The sequence below is a fragment of the Cervus canadensis genome, chromosome 8 (genome assembly GCF_019320065.1).
Source record: "Cervus canadensis isolate Bull #8, Minnesota chromosome 8, ASM1932006v1, whole genome shotgun sequence".
NCBI classification, from domain to species: Eukaryota; Metazoa; Chordata; class Mammalia; order Artiodactyla; family Cervidae; genus Cervus; species Cervus canadensis.
Genome location: NC_057393.1, coordinates 37,384,840 through 37,409,560, shown reverse-complemented (window position 1 = coordinate 37,409,560; position 24,721 = coordinate 37,384,840). Strand labels below are relative to the sequence as shown.

The 24,721-nt window shown below is 37.1% G+C and overlaps 1 protein-coding gene across 7 annotated transcripts in view; it reads left to right on the top strand.

The window, feature by feature from the left end:
• The window catches only part of PCGF5 (polycomb group ring finger 5), a 118,551-nt gene extending 97,994 nt beyond the window's left edge, over positions 1-20,557 (top strand). For 6 of the 7 annotated variants that reach the window (XM_043476025.1, XM_043476020.1, XM_043476023.1 and 3 more), the window contains 3 exons: positions 2,647-2,736; positions 9,765-9,824; positions 14,883-20,557. In XM_043476025.1, the coding sequence (XP_043331960.1) occupies positions 2,647-2,736; positions 9,765-9,824; positions 14,883-14,930 (198 nt within the window). In that variant the 3' untranslated portion in view covers positions 14,931-20,557. The remainder of the gene's footprint in view (positions 1-2,646; positions 2,737-9,764; positions 9,825-14,882) is intronic. The other variant, XM_043476026.1, reaches the window with a different exon arrangement.
• Positions 20,558-24,721: the final 4,164 nt, after the last annotated feature.

Here is a 24,721-nt window from a genome sequence, read left to right as displayed (position 1 = left end):
AATCTAAACTTGATTATTTTGATAATTCTAATCTGAAGGAGAATTCTAACAAAAGAAAGTAAAAATTAAGAATACATTTAATTTTGTGGAAACTTTGGTTATTTTCATGTTAAAAATTTAATTTGGGGATGTAATATTCTATTTGTGTAGTCTGTATTTTTGAATTTAATGTCCTGACTAAAACATGATACTTATAAATTTAACATTTTATAATTAGAGGAGATATTTACCATCAAGTATTCTTGAAATAAATATCCCAGCTAAAATGGATACTTTTTTTTTTATGCCTGCATGCTTTATGGTATGTTCTTTTTTTCAGTCTGAGACCTTTTCAATCCATTTTAACATTCTTTGTAGACTTTTTTTTTCAGAATGTAAAACATTGTTGTTTTATGAAAAGGGATTTTGTAATTGATATTCATTTAGTTCTGCAGTATGCAAAAGTGATATTGTTTAGCCCTAGGTAACACCAGCATACTGTGTCTACATAAATGTAGCATGCTAGTTTCTTTACAGGAGAGGTGAGTTGCCTTGAGGTTGTGAACACAGCACAGCTTGTAATGTGTGCAGTGTTTCAAGAATGTTTATCATCCTAGGGCTATGGCTGGAACATAATGAGGGAACGTGGCTACCATTTCTCACGCACGCAAATGGCAGTCTTACAACTTGTATTAATTTCCTCTTCCTCCCTTCCGAGTTCCACTAGTAGCACCTAAAAAACCTTTAAGACCAAGGCTAGATTCCTATATAAACAAAGGCATCAAAGGCAACATAGTTTTTTCAGTCTTATGTACAATAGTATTCACATGAACAATCATAGCAGAAATAAAATAATACCTGGCAATGCCTGTGTTTAAATCTTAAGTCTGTATTTTGAGGAAACCTCTGAACCTGAACTTATTTTTAAAATGTCTTACAAATGACTAATTTATGGATTAAGGATTAATTCTTATATGTTTGGCCCTACAAATATAAAAAAAATTTCCAGAGACAGCAGCTTTTACATTGGGGAAAAAATTGTGAACATTAATCAAACCCATATGTACTTGATAAAAAGTAAAAGATAAAAACGACTTATAACCACAGTGAAATAGAAAATGAAACTTTATAATTTGGTTTTGCTCTTTATTCTCTTCTTGTAAAATACCACTTGCAGTTTTATTTCCTTACTTTCAGGTGTGACTCACTGAGTTATTTTCTAACTTTCAGGAAGTTATTAGAACTGAGAGAATTGTTGCTCTCCTGCAGTCCTGTTGCTGGCCATTATTACTACATTTCTTTATAGAAAAGGATAGAAGGAGAAGAGACTGACTCCACAGACAGCTTTTTTTCTATCCCAATGCTAAGAACTTTCTGTATGATTTTACTAATATTTACTCTTCCCCCCCCCCTTATTTTGCTGCCCTACAAGTAAGTAGGCCAGTAATTTTATGAAATACCTAACAGCTGCAGCTTCTATAACAGCATTGGTTATTCGGGCAGGATGGTTTGTTTGGTTTTTAAATGACAATAATAGGAACAGTGTACCTGATTGTAATTGCATCCTAAGTAAACCCCTTTACCTCTTTGCTTATGCATTTTACAATCAAGATAAAGAAAGTGGAATTCTCTTTCAGTTCAGTTCAGTCGCTCAGTCGTGTCCGACTCTGTGACCCCATGAATCACAGCACACCAGACCTCCCTGTCCATCACCAACTCCCAGAGTTTACTCAAACTCATGTCCATCGAGTCGGTGATGCCATCCAGCCACCTTATCCTCTGTCATCCCCTTCTCCTCCTGCCCCCAATCCCTCCCAGCATTATCTGCTTTGTTCTTGTAAAAATAAAGTAGTTTCTGGAAAACATTATGCGGGTCCATTTATGTCACTATTAAGTCATCAAAAAATCAATATAATTTAGCATCTATCTAGTACAATTGGAATTACACTCATTTTATACATAAAGTTCAAAAACTCTGTTCTCTGTCTAGCCACATAAGAATTACTTAAAACCCTTAAAAAGTTCCTTTGGGTTTTTCTGTAAGATGTTACGGAAAAACCTGAATGAACTTTTTTAGCCAACCCAATATTATACAAGTCACAAACCAAGCAAAGCAGAAAGGGAGAGCCCTGGGAGATTCAGGCCTGTGGTCTGGTCCCTACTGTTCTGTCAACTTGAACGCCTGGAAGGCCCCCCAGATCACATATCCACAGCCATTCGTTTACCCTCTGCAGATGCAAACTAATGAAAGCGGCTCCTTCAAATGAGAGATGAATTCATAAGGTAAATGTGACAGGAGGAACCGTGAGGTTTCCAGCTTGTTCTCATTCAGTAAGAGGCAATCACAGAAACATGTCTGAAACCTCAGAGACTGCACAGTGACTAAGGAGCTTCACACTGCATTTCCAAATTATGTGCTGAACTTGAGGTAGAGGTGTGTGGGACAAGACAGACAGTGGTTCATGTTACTTATGTATGAATTGTTAATACCTACGAGGTAAGCCAGTGCTTTTAATAGAAAGATCCAGTGTTCTTTTCAAATAATGGATACTACTTCTATTTTGATATAACTATTTGAACCTTATTTGAACTTTGAAAAAAATGTGTAAAACTCTTATGAATTGAGAGTTACTTATGTTAATGGATCTGTAACTGTTCTTTTTAAAGTTGGATGTGCTGTGCAATGGTGAAATTATGGGGAAGGATCACACTATGGAGTTCATCTACATGACACGATGGCGACTAAGAGGCGAAAACGTAAATCGCTTTTATATTTACCTATGTGTGTAATTAGTTTATCATTATGTTAATGAAATTTAACAGTTACTGAGACACTTTAAAAAAAAAATGAGGGAAAGAGAGGAAACTGGTTCCTCAGTGACTGCATGATAGCTGATCCCAAGTATAAGACCAAGGTCTGTGTTAAATGTGGTTTTGTTATGTTTAAGGTGAGTTTAAAACACTGATCTGAGTATGTTCAGAACTCTACTTAGAGTTGACGAGATCGTACTTAAATTTTTTTAAACCCCAATAAAATATGGAGACTTCTAAGTTCTGCCCTGACTAGTATGTTTAACGGTTAAGATATTTTTGTTTGTGCTAGAGAGGACAGGTAGGGTAGAATCTAGATACTCTTTTTTTCAGGTACCTCCTTTACATTGAAAATATAAGATTGGACCGAAGGGTAAGTGAGTTTGCAGAGGTTTCTGTTACCAGATTTAGATTATTGTGCCTGAGGCCCCAGGAAATATGAGAGAAATGATTAAAAGAAACCTAAGAACATTTATTTTAAAACCCCAAAGGAGTTGGTATTTTGAACTGTATCTTTGATTGGGGTTAATTTGAACGTTCCAGTGTATCTTACCTGAGTTATATGTAACGTCGACACTAGGGAAATCTGAAGGGGTAGGGATTGCAAGGCTAATTTGTAGCAGTAAGAAATACAGTAGTAATTATAAAAACACAAAATTAAGAACTGTAGCCTCACACAATTACAGTGGTTCAAAAATATACCTATATTGAATGTAAACATTTGTGGAACTGTTTTTTCCCCAGAAGAACTGTCTTGATATGACACAATAATAAATGAAACATGTAACTTCTTACGTAGAACTTTTTTCAGTTTGTATCCCACGGGGATAATGATGCCTGCCTTGTGAGGCTAAGTTCTCATGACCAGGAGGAATAAATTATATTCTAGTCCTGCCACCAACTGGTTGTGTGCCTTGAGGAACTCATGAAACCTCTCTAGGGCTCCTTTTTATTTTTTTCCTAATTGTCTTTGTATTTGGTAAATTAATGCTTGCCTTTCTATGACATTTTATATATTTTTAAATGGTTGTGTGTGTATATATATATATATATCACCCTCATTAATTCTTTCTAACCAAAATGTTCCAGGGACCCAGTGTAGATTGCAAGGGTAGTCAATTCTCTCTTGACCAGCCCTCCTGGGGCCTAAATATTGTCATACTACACATAATAGTAATACCATATTGGTATAATTTTAGCTCTCTTTGATCATGGGACACTTCAGTATGTGTTAGTGCTTGAAACCATCGTTATAAATAGGTTTGCCTTCAGGTTAGAGAGATGTGACTAGTCATCCATGGCAGGGCCTCTTCTGGCACTCACTTGTCCTTCTCGAGGTCCCTTCCCGAAGGTCACCCACACTGCCAGTTATCCTAATGGCAGAGCTCAAAAGAGCTAGTTCACAGAAGTTGTCATTAATAAAGTGTATTCAGTCTTTACTACAAGTATGCTTCTGATTACACATTTCTGAATAGTTTAAACCCCCTGCTTGTGTAAGGCATATTTTATTAAAAATTTCTTCCAAAAAATGGTTTTAGCATCTTAAGATTTTTATTCAGGTTAAAAACTAAATCAACAAATAGAAATAAAAACCACCCTTGACATTTGGCGCAGCAGTAAGTAGCCCGTTTCATTTTTTTTTTTAACATGACAACTGTTTTTTGTTTGTTCTCCTCTAAACCCATTTCTCCCTCAGCTTCACAGTCTCAGCAGCTGCAAGATTTTCATTTTTCTGGTTTTTCAGATCAAAATCCCTGAAGTCTGTCCTGATTAGTTTCTCCGTCCTTAGCAAATTCTTTGAACTCTGCCATCAAAATACAATAATCAAAACCCAGGTGCATCTTATCAGGTCCTCATTCTGGCCCAGGCCACCACCACTCTCCTCCAGAGTTTCTGCAGAAGTCTCTTACCTGGGCTCCAGGCCTCCTCTGGCTACCACCCGTGCCTCCTCCCATCTTCACCTGCTGCTGAGTCACTTCAGAAGTGTCCGACTCTGTGCGACCCCACAGACGGCAGCCCACCAGGCTCCCCCGTCCCTGGGATTCTCCAGGCAAGAACACGGGAGTGGGCTGCCATTGCCTTCTCCAATGCAGGAAAGTGAAAAGTGAAAGGGAAGTCGCTCAGTCGTGTCCGACTCTCAGCGACCCCATGGACTGCAGCCTAGCAGGCTCCTCCGTCCACGGGATTTTTCCAGGCAAGAGTACTGGAGTGGGGTGCCATTGCCTTCTCCTTCTTCACCTAGCAAGCAGCAAATTAGAACATGTGTCCGTGCTCTAAATTCTCCAGGAGCATCTAATGGCATTTAGATACAAGCTGAAGCCCTTGCCAGGACCTGTAGAGGGCGGGCCCCACCCAGGTTTTCCTGTCTTCATCTCGCCCTTTGCTCCTGCCCTCTGGCCCCAGTGGCCTCGGTGTTCTGTTTCCTCTAGTGTGCCAGGCTTGCCCTTGCGTCCCCATGTGTCTGCCTCCCTTGTTCCCTTCACCCCTTCACTCAGAGAACTGTGCTTCTGCATCACCTTTTCAGCAGTCCCAGTCTGACACTTAATCCCTTCTTTGCCTCCAGTTTTCCATAGCATGCCTCTTAGTATGTTTCTTGTTTGTTCCCACGTCAGCTGTAGTCTGAGGGCAGGGTGATGATTTGTTCACTCTGAGTCTCCAGCACCTAAAGCGGTGCCTCGTACAGACACTCAGTGTTTGTTTGAAGAGTAAACTGAATGAAAGCCTTTTATAAGGTAATAGTTATGCCGATGCAGCCTAAAGGTCATTTTGTTCTGTTTCCCATTCGTTTTCTGTTCGTTTTTAAATTTTGCTCATGTTCCAATTAATTACGAGGTATTATAATTAATAAATTCTGACAGTTGGGGTGAAGGTACAAATTAGCAATAAAACAATTTTTTCTTGATTAAGCCCCTTCCAGCATATTTATTGCAGTCATGTCGCTTCCCATCTCTGCCCTTAACTGCCAGCAAGACACCAAGATTGTCTGAAAAGCTCGAATTACTCTACCTTCTGGCATTGCTAACTGGCTCTGTCTTGGGCTGGGATTGGTGTTATTTCCTAAACTAATGACCAATTTATGGTTCTTTCACTTCTTGTACTTCTTTCTATTAAACATTTTAATCTACCCAGGATTTGTCCATTTACACACAAACCTACAGTGAGGCTAAGACTCTCGATTTATTCTAAGAAATTTTTTTGGCAGAAATACAGTTTATTGAATGATTCACAATTTGCGCCTGTTTCGAGATGTCAGCATTGTCTTTGCGTATGTATCTAGACATATGTGTACACATGCAGATGTGATATCCATTTTTGTTTTTGGACATTGTTTTGTCCTTCTGAGCAGGACTTATCCTACACCAGCATTTCATATTATAGCTTTTCTAAAAATCTGACCACATGACATCTCTACCTAAAACTCTTCAGCTGTCCATTTTCTTTGGGATATATTTAAATAAAGTTCCAGTTAACTTATAAGGAAACTAGTTGGGCCTTCTCTGTTACTGTATGATGTCTATCAGTATTTGTTAGGTCAAAGCTCTTTATCATTATCTTCTTAGTTGTATTGGCTCATCTTCCCCATGTATCTAGGTGAGCTTGAGAACGCGATTGACTGGCAGAGCATTAAACTTCCAGGCTGGCTGGGCTGGCGTTTGCGGTCTTGTTCAGTTTGGTGCTGTGGGGTGCTCTCTAAAGCTCTACACTCCCCTCCTGTCTGAGCAAAGTCTGTGGTTTTCTTCCTGTTTCACTTTGGACACCGCCTCTGACCTTCTGGGCCTTTGGCAAGGTGACCCCATATTCACATCACCTCTTCCTCATGTCCTCTTGCTAGACTCCTGGGAGAATCTCTGGCAGTCGATTTGCCTCCACTCCTCAAGAGCAGGACATCTCTGTCTGTACCACTCAGCATCTGGGCCACTCCCCACCTTTATCCTGGGGCTGGTCCACTTCAGGCTCAGCCTGTTTACTGTCCTCTCTGCTCTTTCTGGATCCTTGTCTTCATCATGTTGCATTTTTGAAAGACTTTTATCTTTAGGAATTGCCTATCTGGTCAGACTTAGCTAAGTCCTAGAAATTTTTCAGTTCATAACAATATTTGTGCCTCAAGATCAGTGTTCCTCTTTTGCTTATTAGTGGGAGAAAATGGACCTTTTTTTAAAACTGTTGCTTCTCAAACTTGTGTGCAAATCACAAAACACCTGGGGATCTTGGTAAAATACAGATTCTGATTCAGTAGTTCTAGAGTGAAGACAAAAATTCTGCATTTCTGAAAGCTCCCAGGGGATGCCTGTGCATCTCATCTTTGGACCATCCTTTGAGAAGTGTGTCCCATTTCTGACACATCTTTTGGACTTCCTGGTGGCTCAGACAGTAAAAAAATCTACCTGCGATGTGGGAGATCCAGGTTCAGAAGATTCCCTGGAGAAGGGACTGGCTACCCACTCCAGTATTCTTGCCTGGAAAATACCATGGACAGAGGAGCCTGGTGGGCTACAGTCCATAGCGTCACACAGAGTCAGACACAACTGAGAGCAACTAACACTTGAGTAATAAGATTTTAGGAGACATGATGTATGACCATTGGTTTACTCTGTGGTTTCCACGTCTATACTAATACATGTATTCTGCTTAAAATATCCATGCAGTGTTTTCATCACATTTTTTAGAACATAAAATGGGATCATATATATTGTTTTGCAACTTATTTTTCTCATGTGTTGATATGCCTTGTGGAGAATCAGTAAATTTTAAACTAATTCTTTGTAACAAATTGTTAGTATTCCATTTGTACAGCTATAGCATAATTTGATTAGTACTCATTTGGTGGACATTTTTCAAATTAACATTACAGACATGCTCTTTTCCAGTACATACATCTTTTTGCACATGTGGAAGCATATTCATTGGCTAAATTCCAGGTGTGGATTTACAGCAGAATGTGCATGTTTTAAATTTTGATAGATACTGATAAATTGTTCTCTAAAAAGGTTTTCACAGTTTATAATAATACCAATAATGTGTGAGTGCCCATTTTCTGACACCCTCACCAGCACTGCATATTTTCACTTTTGTGTTTCTTGTGTAAAGTTTCTTTCCAAATCCATTGCCGCTTTTTTTTCCCTTATGAAGTTTTTGTGTTTCTTACTGACTTCTGGGAGTTCCTTATGTGTCTGGATATTCATCTTCGTTATGATTGTTGCAATTATTTCCTCCCAGTTGTATTGTGCTGCATAGTTTGCCTCGGTTTTTTGATCCTTAAACTTGCAGTAATAATACCGATCTTAAAAAAATTTTAGTAAGAACTAATGAAATATTATTTAATAAGGTACTTAGCAGGGTGCCTGACATAATAAATGTGTTATTAATAACTTACATATGTTTGCTTTCATTATTATTATAATTCTATACTCCTACACTTGGTCTCATGCCTGCGAGCTTACTCGTACTGTCTCTTCAGCCTCAGCTTTCCCCGTGAACTCATGTTCTTCCTGCTTCCCTTTCCTTGGGTAGGTTGAGTACCTACTCTCAGGACTCCCCCATTCCCAGATAATCCTGGTTGCTTTTATGGCTTCCAGCAACCCCTGCCAGTCCCTACCTAAAGTTATTCCACCATGTTTGTCTTGCTGTGCTTTCTTTGCATTACCAAGCAATTTTAGGAAAAACAAACATCTAGCTTAACTGATATCAAATAGATTAATAAGAAAAAAATACCACTTAGTGAATCTTACCCCTTTCCACCCAACTCCTTCTTTGTTAAATGCTGTCTGGGACTTGGTTGCATAGTTAGGCAAAGCCCGATGGGCCAGAGGAGGGGAGGAAGGTTGTCAATGAGAGCAGTGCAGGGCATCTCTTAACAGTGTTGATGAACCCTGTCCAGAAATTCAGAGACTAACTTCTAGAGGAAATATTGCTATCTATGTTTTCATTTTGAAGAGTCATGCAATATTGAATTCATATATGTAAAATGTTAAAGTGTATGTTTTTATATTTCATAGTTCCATTATAGTTCAAATATTTATGCTTAATAAGTGTTCAACATAATATTGAAAAATCAAGATTTGGCAATGACTTTTTAAATATGAATGGCTAGTTGCTCAGATGGTTAAAGCATCTGCCTGCATTGCAGGAGACCCAGGTTCAATCCCTGGGTCAGGAAGATCCCCTGGAGGAGGAAATGGCAACCCACTCTCCAGTATCCTTGCCTGGAAAATCCCATGGACAGAGGAGCCTGATGAGCTACAGTCCATGGGGTCGCAGAGTCGGACGCAACTGAGTGACTAACACACACACACAAACTGTTAAAAGACAGTGGATTTAGAATTGAATCTATTCACTAGTTTAAAAACATGTTCATTCATTGGTTCACTCATGACCCTTTTTCTGAGTGGCTGCTGTGTGCCAGTTCTGCCCCTTAGCTATTAAGATTGCAAATATGAATAAGATCGGACTCAGGGCTCTCACAGTCAAAGGCTATTAAAACAGTTACGGAGACCAAGAGTCTAATGTGAGGAACATAAAGGACCTCATCTTAAGCAGAAAATGGGTCCCCTACAGGCTGAGACAAGCTCCCTGCCCCCTTGCAGAGCTCTGAGACTCTCAAACAATGGTTGAAGAAGAGATCTAGGAGAGATTAATCACTGGAAAAGATGGAAGAGAGAAGGCGCCTCTCCTGGATTGAGAAGGCAAGGGTTTTCTCATGAATTTAGTATTTGAAGAAGAGATGGATAAGATAGGTAACCATTTTGGTAAATATTTGCAGAATGTTAACAAAATTCATATTTAGAGACTAAAATTATTTCACGTTAAAATTTACCAGTCACTTAAGTTATTAGTCTTTTTCCAAAAACAACTGCCATATTTTGGAAAGTGTTTACTTAAAATTAATCATGTTGCCTCATGTTTGACATGAAAATATTTTAAATATGTATCCAGTTGTGGATGCCTCTTATCTGATGAGTTCATCTCCTCCGCAGTTTCGGTGTCTGAACTGCTCAGCTTCGCACGTCTGCCCTCAGGATGGCCCTTTGTATCAGGTAAGAGGCACTCACGACTGTACATATGACCCTAATGACGCCTGCCCGCCGCAAAGGTGACCACTTTCACCCCAAATGCAAGGTCCCAAGACACGTCACTTGGCGGAACTCAGACCTATGTGAGCTACAAAGCTTCATCTTTTCAACTTAGGTCCCCAAAGTTTCCACTTATTTTAGTTCTCTTGAATTATCTAATTTTACCAAACTAAAAATTAAGTTATAAATGTTAAAGCCATTATTTATGCATCCTGCAGTTTTAATAACTACCAGCTTCAGCCTGTAAGAAATCTCTGCTCCATATTGAATCTCTGCTCTGTACTTAACACTTATTTGTGTGTGGTTTTTTTGTTTTTTTTTCATTGTTTATTCCCCCACAAGTGAAAGAAAAAAATGCCAGATTAGGAAAGGCTAAATAACAGCAATAGCTAAATGTAGTAGTGAGCTTGCTTACTGGACCTGCCCTAAGGACTGTACTTGAGTTACCTCTTAGCACAGAATGATAGTGAGCAGATTTAGTAATGCACTGAGAAAGTGAACATACCTCTGAGGAAAGTTTATCTAATAAAACTGCATCTTAAAAATTTGGAAAACAGAAGAGATGAAGTGTGTAATATAGTAAAGGTTACTGTTGAGTACAGAGATGATGTAGGATCACCCTTAATCCGTGTTTTAGTCATAGTATTTATTAAAAATATAGATTTTTAATTAGTCTTCATCATTATTTTCTTGGAGCCAAGAAGGGAGAATTGTAATTATATACAACCTTAACTAGCAAGTTTACCTCTGATGTTTCTATTTTAGGGTTAGGACAAATAAATATATGTTAAGTATTGAAAGAACCATTTCAAATCAAAAGCGTTAAATTAGCAATTTATCTAGAATTTCCTTCAGTCTCATTGTCAGTTCTGTGATAGTGCAAATCCCCACACATTAAAATGTGTGTTTCGTAATACACACTGGTTAAGTCCTGGGTGTATGTGTATTTAGTAATAAAGTAAGCAAATTTAGCAGCTATAAAGGCCAAGAGAAAATCATTTAGAGAAAAAAAAAGCAATCATCCTTATCCTTATGTAATGAGGGTGGGGGGCGAGTGAATAATTTAACTGAACTGGTGAAATGTGTGTAGATACTGTAGCTGATTTTAACTACACAGCTGATTTGGGGATGAATTGTGGTATTCCTGGCCTTTAGTTATAACTTGTACAAATGTGGCTTTTTGTTTTTATTCTCAGTACTGATGTCTGTTTGTTTCCTGAGAAATAAAGGTATTCTTAAACTCTGATCTAAAGTTTTAGGAAACTAGAGTAAGACCAAGTTTTCAAAAATCCACACACGTTTCCTTTTTTTTCTGCAGCACTTCATTATGGAGTATAGTCCGGTCAGAAAGTTGAAACTTGTAATTAATAGGATGCATCTTTAGCCAAAAATCAACTAGAAAATTTCAAGGAAAAAATTATCACTGTTTATTATAAGAAAATATTATATGTATAGCTTTATATGATTAAATCTTTTAATTTTGTGAAAATTTGGTGAAATCATTTTGTAGAAAAAATTCTAGTGAACGAACATTCACCCAAGAAGAAAGAAAATGTAAATCACTAAGTTATGAAAGACATAAAACAATATTAAAGAATTACTTCTTCAAAGGCTACCTAAATATAAAACTACTTTGGTCACATTCTCTCAGATTTTCAGGGAATAGATCATTCCCATCCTAAACTGTTAATTTTAAGTAATTGAAAAAGATGGAATTTTACCAAATTCATTTTACAGATGTAACATAATCATGAAGGCAAAAACTGATAGAGAACCTCCAATTAGAATACACAAGTATCAAGTCTCATTTTGAACATAACAAAGATGATAAATAATATACTAAGTGTACTAAAATAATATGCTAGAAGAAGAATAAACCAAGACCAAATAGTATTTTTATCAGACATTAAAGAATAGCTTAAAGCTGGGGGGAGCAATTATATATATTAAGTAAAATAAATGTCAATAGATAGGAAAAGGGCATTTGGTAAGATTCACATTTTTCCTACAAGCTTATTTTGAAAATTTTTCAAGACAAAGAAGTTGACATAACACAAAGAAATATCCTTAACTTTTAGATTTATCAGTTAACATTTTGGTACATTTTTTGCCCCTTCTTTCCCTTTCTTCCTCTTTTCCTCTCCTTATCTTATTAATCTTTTAATAAATGTATGTCTTGTTTCTTTATGGAGCCATTTGAAATTAAATTGTACATATCATGACAGTTGACCACAAAGTACTTCAGCATATGTTCCCTAAGATTAAAGACATCCTCATATATAATCACAGTACATCATACAGAACAAATTTAAATATTATAGCGGTCAGTTCTTCCTATGATTATGAAGTTTAATATAATTTCAAACACTTTTTTTTTACCAGATTCTTGTTTAACTTGACAAAGTCAGTCATTCTCAAGTTCATCAGGAAATATAATTTGGCACTTTTGGTCAGTCACATTTTTAAGTGAGTAATCCCAGGGCATATTCACAGCCACATACTAAAATGTCTTTTAAAGCTGAAATAATTAAAATTGGGTACTAACTTAAACAGACACATGGATAAAAAGCAGAGCTCAGGAACTCACTCTAGTATGTATGAATCTATAAAGAGTATTTCAAATTAATGGCAGGTACCAAGCTTCATTAACAAATATTTACTGAGCACTTAATTATGCACTGGGCAATCTTGTAGGCCCTGGGAACAAAGAAGTAAAAGTGAAAAAAAGTTGTTTCCCTCATGGAGCCTATACTCTAATGATGGTAACAGATGAAAATCAAATGAATAAATTTTATTGTGTTAGAAGAAAAATTGAAGTAGATAAATAGAATATTTTAGATGAGATAGCTAAGAGAAGACCACTTTGAGGTGGCGATTTTTGACCAAAAAGAAGGGGGAGTAATAGCTGTGTGTCTCTCTAGGGTAGAGCTTTCCAGGCTGAGGATGGACAGAGATCTAGAGGCAGCAAGGTCGTGTCTGGTGGTTTGAGGGCTGCAAGGTGGCCAGGGGGCCTGGAGCAGAGACAGCAGTTGACTGGGGAATTAGGACACCTGGAGTGTAGATGTTGGGGTGGGATGTGATCTTGTAGGGTTTGCTTTCAGTTAACTGTTCTGAGACTATTAGTGATGGGGGGGTGGCAGGGAATTCAGTCCATACCTCACATTATATGTGTTTCTCATGGCTAAAATGGTGCACATTAAAAATGAGACCATCAAAGATCAAGAAGAAAACATAGCTAAATAACTAATCTCAGAGTAAAAGATGAACTTTCTCAATGTGTTTACATGCAAAAGGGAAAAAAAAAAAAAACCAGACAAACCAAGTTGATTACTAATACTGAAAAATACATGGCAGATGTCCCACACATTTTAAAAAGTACGTGCAAAAATACCATAAATAAGGAATATTTGTATATATACAAATAAAAACCGAAAAAATTCCAACCAATGAAGACCAAGCCATTTTACTTCCCTCTTTTCCTTCATCCTAGTAGAATTGGTGATGAATTCTTCTACTCATGATAATGGATTTTTGAATGAGTGACTGACTTATTTGCAGAAAGTGTACAGATTTAACAGAGTCAGGAATGGAAAGCAAAGCTAGAGAGGTTATTGTAATGAGAGACAAGCTGTGGGATGAGTTGGGTAGGATGGGAAGAAGTCAGGGTAGTAAGATTCTAGGTAGCAGTCTTTACATCTGGCTGAACTTCAGAACATCCAGGGAGTTTTCTAAAATAGATTTCGGTGTCCACTCACAGATATTCTGATTCAGAGGGAACAGAATAAAGTGTAAAATAAAAACAAGTAAGCAGAATTTAACCAAAATAGATTTAGACCATAGAATCTCAGTCCACCCCTTTCATCTATAGGAATGGAAACAGTTTTCTCACAGGATTTTTGCATTTACCTACTAGGAGACAAGGGGGAAACAAGCCAGTGGCCATCTCAGCCTTTCTTGGTTCCATAAAAGTATCTCCCAGAAATTTCATTTTAAAAAGGGGAGTCCACAGCTTTCAGAATAGGAAAAACCATTGGTTCTTCAGACCCTTTCTGACTGTGATGTTTGAATTCTACATGATATGGCAAAACAGAGGGCAAAAGACACAAAAGTGGTGGTGTGGCTTTTCCTGCAGAAAGCTGTCTCCTCTCCGGGGCTACATGTGGTCACCTTCCCTTTGTGGGGCTAGCTGAAGGATAGTCTGAACCACTCAATTTCATGATAGTCAAGTCCAAATATTTAGTAGGATCAATTGTTGAAAGGAGGCGGTAACCTAAATGTTTCCTCTAACAATTAGTGACTTGTTTTTCAGCACTTTTTAAAGGACCATTAAATATTAAATGCTACAAATAAAAAAGTGTCAAACTTACTTAAAATGTGTGATTTGTAAACAGTGCCCCAGTTTCCTAGATTCATAGCACGTGTGTGTGTCAGTCGCTCAGTCACGTCCGACTCTTCGCAACCCCATGGACTGTCGCCCACCAGGCTCCTCTGTCCATGGGATTCTCCAGGCAAGAATACTGGAGCAGGTAGCCATTCCCTTCTCCAGGGGATCTTCCCAGATCTCCCGCATTGCTGGCAGATTCTTTACCGTCCTAGCAGAAGGTCTGTTAATTGGTGATTCAGTGGACTCGCACAGAGAACAGCTCTGATGGAGTCCGGCCTGCGGGCTGGTCTTGTACGGCGCCACAGGGGAATGAGTGAATGCCCCCCAGCAGCGAGAGCGGTCTGTCCTCACAAACCCTGCCTTGCCCTAAGTACTGACAGTAGTACTATTCACATATGCAACCACTATGACACCCACAATCTTTTGAACGTTACCTTTGTTGCAAATTATGGAAAAGTTGACTGTCTCTAGCACATAATAATTTAAAAATATAATGATAATTAGTCTTAATTGTCATAATCACTATTCCCAAGAACTATTGTAAACCGTAACTGCACATTTTTTAAAGTCTTTTATGTATAATCTGTTTTGTTTTTATATCCACACAGTCTTACTCATCATCTGTTTTTATTTTATAGTCATACCCCATGGTATTGCAGTATCGACCAAGAATTGATTTCGGTTAGACCAGGGGGCCTCGATCCCACTGAGTGAATCCTACACTATGTGTTTACTCATCGACAGATTGCACAGTGAAAGGCGTGTGGACTCGAGGGACACAGCCAGAGTTTCAGCATGCGAATAAGGCCATTGTCTGTTTCTAAATTGTCAGTTGCATTTATGTTGTTTCTATTAAGAGCAAACCAAGTGCCATTCTGCTACTGAACCATCTGCATAAGGTATCTGTGCCGTCTCCCAGTGTACAATACAAGTCATGGTTGCAATCAGTAGGTGTGCGGCCATGACCTAGCCTTCTGAATATTTTGCTTGCCTGTTCCAAGATTGTTCTAATGTTTGATTACACTAGTAATATGGCTCAATCTTTGTGGTGTTGCAGTTTTCACATACTTACTATTTGATTAATTCTTGTTTAAATAGAGTACTGTACAAGGAACTAATAATTACTCTATCTTGAAATTATTTTGTATGGGAAATATATTTAGAGAAATGGCCTTTGAGCCACTGTCCTGTTTGCAGTAAGCTTTTTGTGTGCAAAATAGTTCACTCTTGAGTGTGCAAGTCCTTTTGGGAAGAATTGTTCTGTACATGAGAGCACATTATAACTGTAGGCATTTGGGGTCATCTGTCTGTGTAGTCTACCAGTTGCACAAGGAGGGCCTGTTCGCCTTCCAGAAAATGTACATGACTCTTTGGAGAGTGAAGTGAGATTCATAACCATTTGAAATGTTGGCAGCTGATCACATTCACTTCTAACTAAACCCATGTTTCGGTGAGGTTAATCTTTCATAATGCCTTATGATGAGCGGGTGCTGCTTTGTGAGACGTCATTGCCATTGTGTAGCCCACATTACTGTGTGCATCATGATATTGTGGTTCTTGATCTAACAAGTACATTGTTTCCCTCTTTCAGTTGGCCTTAGGTGTGTGTCAGTGTGGCATGCAGAAAGTTATGATGATTTTAAGTACTAGGGCTTTTAGAGCAGGTAACATTAGCTATTCTATGGATTTCAAAAATCTCAAAGCAATTGTAGATTAAAACTGTTAGTAACCTGTCACATTTCCAAACCATATGCATAAAATAGAACAAATACTGTGTCATAGATAAATATGCTAACCAGAATTAATGGTTTGAGGATATTTCATTTTAGATCCTGTAGTAATTAGTGGGAACTGGGATTCTTGTTTTATAAATAAGTTCTTTAAGGTCAGATCTATGATAATGTCCTTGGTTTTGCAGTTTTGTTAAGTCTTCCATTCCTTTTGAGATGAGTCTGCAAGTCAACGAAAGTCTTGTTACCTTAAATTATATGAAGAACTTCATTTTAAACCTCTTACAATCTACACTGTTTCTCAAAAACTTTGGAAATTAAGTTTGACTAATTGCTTTGAAACAAAGTTAACCTCTGAAACTTAGGAAATAATCTTAAAAGTTAGGAAAAATATTTGTTTTAGAAATCTGATATGAGCACAATCTGTGTGTTACACACATAGCTTTTATACTGTATTTTCCAGTAAAATGTATCATAAGCTAATGCCTTCTAAATCTCAAAATGCTTCTTAGAAATAAAAGTGTATGACTCTAAGAAACACAAAATACAGCTAAATCTTGATGCATTTCACAACATAAAAGGCTGAAACGTCGTCATTATCTTTTCCGTGTATCTTTGTTTCAAGTCAAAAAGTCTAAAGTTTTCTGTTGTTTTTGGCCTGCTTTTGTGGAAAAGGTCATGGCAATATTTTTAAAAATTTAATTTTGTTAAATTATGTTTGTGCTTGGAAGGGCTCACAAACAGAATTTAAAAGGCAGATTTTTAAAAATTCTTTAAAAATGGTTGGAACAGACCATTACACTAAACCAAAAATTGAATTTACTGTCCAGCTACAGAAATTATTTTGCTGTGCTGTGAAATCCAGTTCCCTGACATCTCTAAGGCATTTTTAGATTTCTTATAAATTTGTCACATCTAGGTCAGTGATTACTTATGGAAGTTGATTTTTAATTAACTCAAAATGAATTGAGAGTGCATTTTAAAATCCACAACTGAGACCTGGATGTTTTTGGGTCCCCAGCCAAAACTTACAGCCTTAAATGAGTTTTATATACATGATCTCTTTAAATTTGGCCTGTTGCCTCATCTTATGTAATGTCTCTATTTTCCAAGGAAATATATAGGAAGTAATTATGGAATTGAGAATAGTTTTGTATAGAATTCCTTTATTTAATGTTACTGTATTAACGTTTTTATTGAAATGCAGTGGAATATGTGCCAAAACATGTGAAAACCCTTGCATAAAGAAGGGCATCTGTTATATGGAGAAAGGTACACATTTTATGATGGTCCTGAATAATGTGGTGTTACTGTTTGAACCACAGACTTCTTCATATTTTCAACTATGGTTTTTAAGTATGGGACTACTTTCATGTCTAGTAATACACTAATCCCTAATTATCCCGAGTCAGATTGTGAAATTTGTAAGAAACCAGATATAGAAAAAATACACAGGCAAAAATAGGTAGGTGGTCAGTTTTACAAACTTGGGGTGCTAATAAAATTAACTCTTTATACAAATAGCCTATATGAATAATCATCAGAATCTGCAAAATTGGAGAATAAAACTAAGTTTTTCTTTAATCTCTTGTTTCCTAAGCAACAAACTGAAAGAATTTACTTCCATAAAAGATTTTGTAATTGGTTATCTCTGCTTTAGATATCATAGATATCCAAGGGTCAAGGGACCATAGATCTAAAGAAGGCCTGTGAGTTATAAGACATCAGTTTAACTGAAGTAATCACATTAGTTAATAGAAAAATCCAAATATGGCCCTTTCTCCAGGTTTACAAAATGCTTTTAAGTATTTAAAAAAAAAAAAAAAAAAAGGTTCACTGATGAGGTGATATTAGGTCATTCAGTCTGGGGTCCAGGTACCTTGGGTGATGCTTTTAGAAAAGTATATTATTTCTTTATTCATTAAAAGTCTGTCCCATATTAATATGCTACATTTTATAAATGTAATGAGTTTGCTCAACTATACGTAACCTAAATTAAAATGATTCTTTAAGGGGGAAAAAAGTATGTTATATAATATTGTGAACTGTTTAGCTTTATTGAACTATTTAAGAGAAAGTGCCTCATTGCTAAAGTGCATTTCTGTTTTAGATTTACTGCATAAGTTTTGAGTTTTCTGTCCCTGTCTCTTATCAATGGTTTTATATCTAAATAGGCTCTTGTAAGTTAGAGTAATCTCTTTTTGAAAGATTTTCATAAGAAAATAGATATCACCAAAGACATTTTAGTGTTAATAACCATGTTAGAGAGACAGTTTTAACTGTTTGGAGGTTGGAAATTTTTAGACTGCAATTTACTTTTATATAATTAGGCAATAACCTTGAGTAGTTGCTAAAATATCACCAAAGAAAGACTTTAAACTTAATTTTCATGGTAAGATCAATCAAATGCAGGTTTTTCTTGCAATAATCAGAGCATACTTCCTTTCAGCCATGTTTCTTGTTTTTCCAGCACCATCTGACAGATCTTAGGAAATTCTCAAAGGTGAAAAAGAGATTAACACAACCAGTAGCCTCCCTCTGGATGAAAAATGGGAGAAATACATAGTTTGGAGAGAAAATTGAAATTGAGATTTTAAATTCTAATTTGAGAAGCTTTTTATCCCATGGAGGTGATACGGACTAAAATTAGACTTATTTAGTTCCTGGGTTCTTAGTAATATGAGAAATTTTATCAAAGACAGACTTTGGTAAAAGTGCTGACATGCTTACTTGTGTAGAAAACAGTACATTCTCTTGGACTCACATAAGTAAATGCTTTTTCTGTATCCAAAAACAAAAATTTTCCTAAAGGCCTGTGGGGTTTTTTTTTTTTTTTTAAGTAACTCTTTGTCTTGTTTCTCAGCAGTTACTTTGCTTTTAGAATTTAACCGTACAGCCAAATTCGGCAAGATGGGCCCCAGATGAAGAGCGTGTACATCAGGTTAAGCCCTGTCCTCACACTGATATTTTGGGGAGCCCGTGCTGTGGGCCACTTCAAGTAAAGCTCACGCTAATGAAGTCTTCCTGACAGGCCCCTAGGTAAACTTCCTGGGGTAGGGTAAAGAAGGATGTGCTCATTACATACTCTGGTGGACCACAGGGATTTGCCAGCAGGCTTTACTTTATACCAGTGAGACGTAGATACTGGTGTGGGCATTACAAAAAAGAGTTTGCCATAGCTTTCATTTTATGGGTTGGAAACATAAAAATATGAAATGCTATCATTTTAAGATATACGCCTGTCCCTACAATAAGGAATAAAACCTGTCTGACAGATCTGGTGTATAAAAATTGGAAAACATGCTAAAACTCAAACCCGCTGAAAGCACAAAATAACCAACTAATTCTGGATTTACTTGATAGACTTAGTTCAGTAGTATTTTGTTGAAAAAAGTTCAGATTGAAAGTTCATTAAAAATACTTAAATACTACATCACAGGGTTTTCATAAGTTTTTTCTCAAAGCAGTAGCATTTTCCCAATAATTTAAAAGTGATTTCCTTCCTAATGTAATATAGTTTTCACAAGTAGTGTGTTTATTTGCTATCCTGACTATATTTTCAAATACAATTAAAATGCTTGAGCACTTCCTTTTTAGACAGTTATGGAATTAAACAAAAAGAATTTAAAATGTGTCTGTATACTTGCTATGCCCCTTTTTCTAGGATTCAGACTTTGAGACATTATTCAGAAATGCGTTTTAATTTTAATTGTCTTTAGAATCAAGTGAAACATGAAATACTGGGTCCAGTTTTCTTCCATTTTTCAGAGCTTTATGGAATAAGAAACCAATCTAGTGCAAACTGAAGATTAAATATTTCTGGGCAGTGCAGAGATAGTGAACAGATTACGTGTATGTGGACTTCACATCAGTCCAGCATAGCAGGCGTTCTGCACATTAGAAATGGAATGGGATCAGCCTAACATTGTTGGCGGGCAGTGTTCTTTTGCTATATTGTTTTGGATGGGGATGGGGCCCAAGTGTCCTTACGAAGCTGTGGTCGGCGACAGGAGCTTGTGGGGGGAGCACCAGTGTTCTGCGTTTCCTGCTTCTGGCAGCACAACAGCAAGCACCAGTTCTTAACAGAGTAGCCCTCACGTTAAATTAAACCATCATAGACTATATTGTACAGTTCTGTTGCTAATATTCCTTTGAAATATGAAATATTTTAAGCTTTCTTTTTGTCAAAAGTGGTAACATCTTAATACAAATAAAAACCTTTTTGTGGTTGTAAGATTTAGCTTATAAATCATTCAAATTGAAGTGAAACATTACCAGGTCATTGTTAATGACTTAGTCTATTAAGAATATATGTATTTTTGTAAAGGGAAAGCACTTGTAGATATTTAATCAGTACTATATGTCTGTTTTGCAGAAATAAAATGCTGCTTAGAGATTCTCTTTAAATATTTTTTATTTTTGTGCTCAAATGTATTTTCTGTTGATCTATGGAATGTTCTGTACAAAGCTGTATGGTTGTACTGTTGGGCTAGATACTTTTGTTTTTTAAAATCTGGACTTAGCCAAGTATATTTGACCATGTTAAAAATAGTATCTTTGTTATTAAAAACTTGATTGCATAATTTGTTGTCTGTCATCCTTCATATCAGTATTTGCAGATCATAACCTTCATTTAAGAGTTTCCATTAAGTATTATTGTAGCAAATTTTATGAACATTTGTTGAATATTTGAGATAAAAAATCTTTAGGAAATATTTATTAACTGTTTACTTTAGAGATGGCAGACTGGCCCTCAAATAATACTACAATTTTCACACAACAGTAGTATGCAAATTCTATTCAAGTTCCCATAAACTACAGACCAGGAGACACTGGAACATATCCAGCGATATAAAACAAGGTGCAAAACTTTCATGGTCTAAAGGTATTGAAATCATACAGAGTCTGTTCTCTTATCACTGTGGAATTATGTTAGAAATCAATACCAAAAGATATTTGAAAACAACCCACATATTTTCAAGTGCAGTGTGACATTTACCAAGAGATCTTTGACTTAGCCATTGAAAGCCTCAGTAAAGTTAAAAGACTGAAAAAAACAGAGGGTGACTACTGAGAAGAAAACATTTAAATGAGAAGTTAATATCAAAGATACTTTAAAAAAAACCTGTGTATTTGGAAATTAAGAGTCTACTACAGGAGCCATAGAAGGTAAATTAGAAAATATTTGTAAACAATAAAAATGAAAAGAGAATTTATCAGAATTTGTTGCAGTTAAAGCTGCCCAATGCAACTAAATACAATGTGGAATCTTGAATAAGATATGAAAACAAATAATGGACGCTAGCATAAAAGTTTTGTGAAATTTGAACAAAATTTGCAGTTAATAACATATCACATGTTAATTTCCTGTCTTGTTTTGTTTGGTTTGGTTTTACAACATAGTGTTTCTTTATATACTCTGAATTGGATTAGAAGTTTCAAGTCTCATTCAATATTTTTTTAATCACAAAGATAATAAGCTTTCTAGACTTTTAGCAGTAATACTAGATTACTAGTAATACTAGATTAGATTACTACTGTTTAGCAATAATACTAAAATAAATGGAACTATGTTAAAGTTTTGAGTGAATATAAATTAGAAATCTAGCATTCTATTCATAGTCAAGTGTAATCAAAATGTCTAAATTTTTTAGTTAGGCAAAAAAATCATACATTTTCTAAAACATGTAATATACATACTACTTATATTAAAAAATGTTAGTCACGTCCCACTTTTTGTAGCCCAACAAGCTCCTCTGTCCATGGAATTATCCAAACAAGAAACCTGGAGTGGGTAGCCATTTCCTTCTCCAGGGGGTTTCCTGACCCAGGGATCAAACCGGGTCTCCCTCACTGCAGGCAGATTCTTAACCATCTGAGCCACCTATTTGTATTTATGTATACAAAAGCTTTTCTACTGCACTTGATAAAGGCCTGAGAAAGTACAACAAAAAAGAGATGGAGAAATTGGAAAACAAATGAAATGAGAGCTCTAAATATGAAATAGAAAAAAAGTGAAACAAACCAGATAAAAGATCATTACACAGTCCAGTTGTCTTTAAACAAGGCTGCTCACTAGACACATCTGGAGCTTTGGAGAAAATAAAACAGTACCTGGGAGTTTATATTTTTCAAAAAATTCCAGATAAAAAGTAATTGAGTACCAAAGAAAAGTCCAAGTGATTTGGAAAACAGACTGCTCTCTTCAGCTCATTAGATAAAGCCTTGTTTTATTATTAAAATACCTTGCCTGGGGAATTCTAGATGAGCTGAAGTAAGACATTAGTCAGAAGGTTGCAATAATTCATATCTCTGCCCCATATGTCTGCCCTAAGACAAAAGTGCCTGAAGCTCTTTGTCTTAGATTAGTGATACCATGGAGGTGGCAGGAGACCCCAGGCATTCAGTGGGGTAGGAAAGTAGCATCTTCTGAGCAAAACTCTTTCACTATGTTTAGCATTGCCCTCCTCGGAGCTGGTGCAGAATAGGAAAGAATTTGTGACGACTGTGCCTAGGAAGTGCTCAAAATGTAGCCCCTGATACTTTTATCCCAGGTCAGGGGCCGGAACAGGGGAAGGCCTCAGGGAAGGGAAGGCCAAAAGACAAGACGTGCCCAAAGAGGAAACCATTTTGTGACCTGCTAACCAGTCTGCCACGCCTCCACTTGAGAAAAGGGTCACTTTACCCGGTTTCTAGTGCTTTGTCAACACAGGCCCAGCTCTGATCTTTTCACCAGTTTAAAAAGGTATGGAGGAGTCTGCATCCCAGCTGGGCCTGAGAAGGTAGGGAGCCAGACCTGTTTGCCTGGAAACTGAGGGATTTGCAGACAGTATTTTGCTGGAAGCCATGAATAATTCTGCTTGACACTCAAGCCCCTGCTGTGCAATTTGGGTGCCAGGATTACCATCAAATGGAGACGCATGCTCCTAAAGAAGAAATAGCGAATGATCACCCCACACCTTCCACTGCCAAAGCCCTGCTCTTACCAAACCCAACTCAGATCTCAATTCCAGCAGGCAGAGCTGAACTTTCTCCTACTTCTGTACCACTTAGCACTTTGATTGCAACCACAGAAATTATGTTTTATTGTCCTCCCCTTAACGCTATGAGTGTCAAGAAGGATGTTGACAGTCATTGTGGTATATCCTCACCCTCACAACACATTTACATAGTAACTGCCACCCATAAAACCAATGAAGTAAAACAGTTCAGGTTTCAGAAGGCAGAAGCAAAGCTGGCAAGTCTCCAGCCACTCCCCAAAGGTCTGCTGGTATCATTCCTCTTCTTATAAAGGTAACAGTCATATTGGATTAGGACACCACTCTTATGACCTCAGCAACTTTAGTCACCTCTTTGAAGGCACCACGTTCTAAGGTCCCTACCCCACAGATTTGTGGAGGAACAAGAGACCACAGGAAGTGAAAAAGCAATGCGAATGGAAATAACAAACAAGAAAGCACAGCCATTTGCCGTCTCCCTCTGATCATCCACGGATCGCAACCCAGTTTACCCAGTGTTCTGACTTGCCGGGAGCTAAATTGCCAACAAGTAACTCAATACTGGCTTAGCTAGAATTATTCCAATCACATGGTCATTCATAAAACTTACTCCCAATGAATGTACTAGTACATAAAGGATGCAGCAGAGGGTCTGCCACATGGTAGGTGTACTTTACAAACGTCTCCCCTCTCTGACTCTCACCCATTTAACCATCAGAACAATCTGTGAGATAAAAGGGAAAACAAACACATGGGACCTCATCAAACGTACAAGCTTCTTCACCGCAAAGGAAACCAGAAACAAAATGAAAAGACACCCTACAGGTGGGTAGAAAGTATTTGCAAATGATGCCACCGATGAGGTCTTAATTTCCAAAATATAGAAACAGCTCATACAATAACAACAACAACAAAATACCAACCCAGTTGAAAAGTGGGCAGAAGGCCTAAATAGACATTTCTCCAAAGAAGATACACAGATGGCCAGTAGGCACATGCAAAGATGCTCAATGTTGCTAATTATTAGCAAAATGTAAATCAAAATGACAGTGAGACATCACTTCACCAGTCAGAATGGCCATCATTAAAATCTACAAATACTAAATGCTGGAGAGGGTGTGGAGAAAATGGAACCCTCTTATACTTTTTGTAGGAATGTGAGTTAGTACAGCCACTATGGAAAACAGAATGGAGTCTCCTCAGAAAACTAAAAATAGAGTTGCCATATGATCCAGCAATACCACTCCTGATCATATACCCAGACAAAACTAGAATTCAAAGAGCTATATACACTCTTATTTTCATAGCAGCAATATTTACAATAACCAAGACATGGTAACAACCTAAATGTCCGTCAAAAGATGAATGGATAAAAAAAAAAAAAAGATGAATGGATAAAGAAGATGTGACACACACACCGACGAAATATTACTCAGTCATAAAAAAGAATGAAATAAGGCATTTACAGCAACATGGATCTACCCAGAGATCATCATACTAAGTTAGAATACTTATATGTGGAATCTAGTAATATGACACAAATCTCTGCAATTCCATGGGCTGTAACTGCCAGGCTCCTCAGTCCATGGGATTCTCCAAGCAAGAACACTGGGGTAGGTGGCTTTTCCTCCTCCAGGAGACCTTCCCAATCCACGGATTAAACCAGCATCTCTAATCATCTCTTGCATTGGCAGACAGATTCTTTACAACTAGTGCCACCTAGGAAGCCCTAATAAAATATGAGACAAA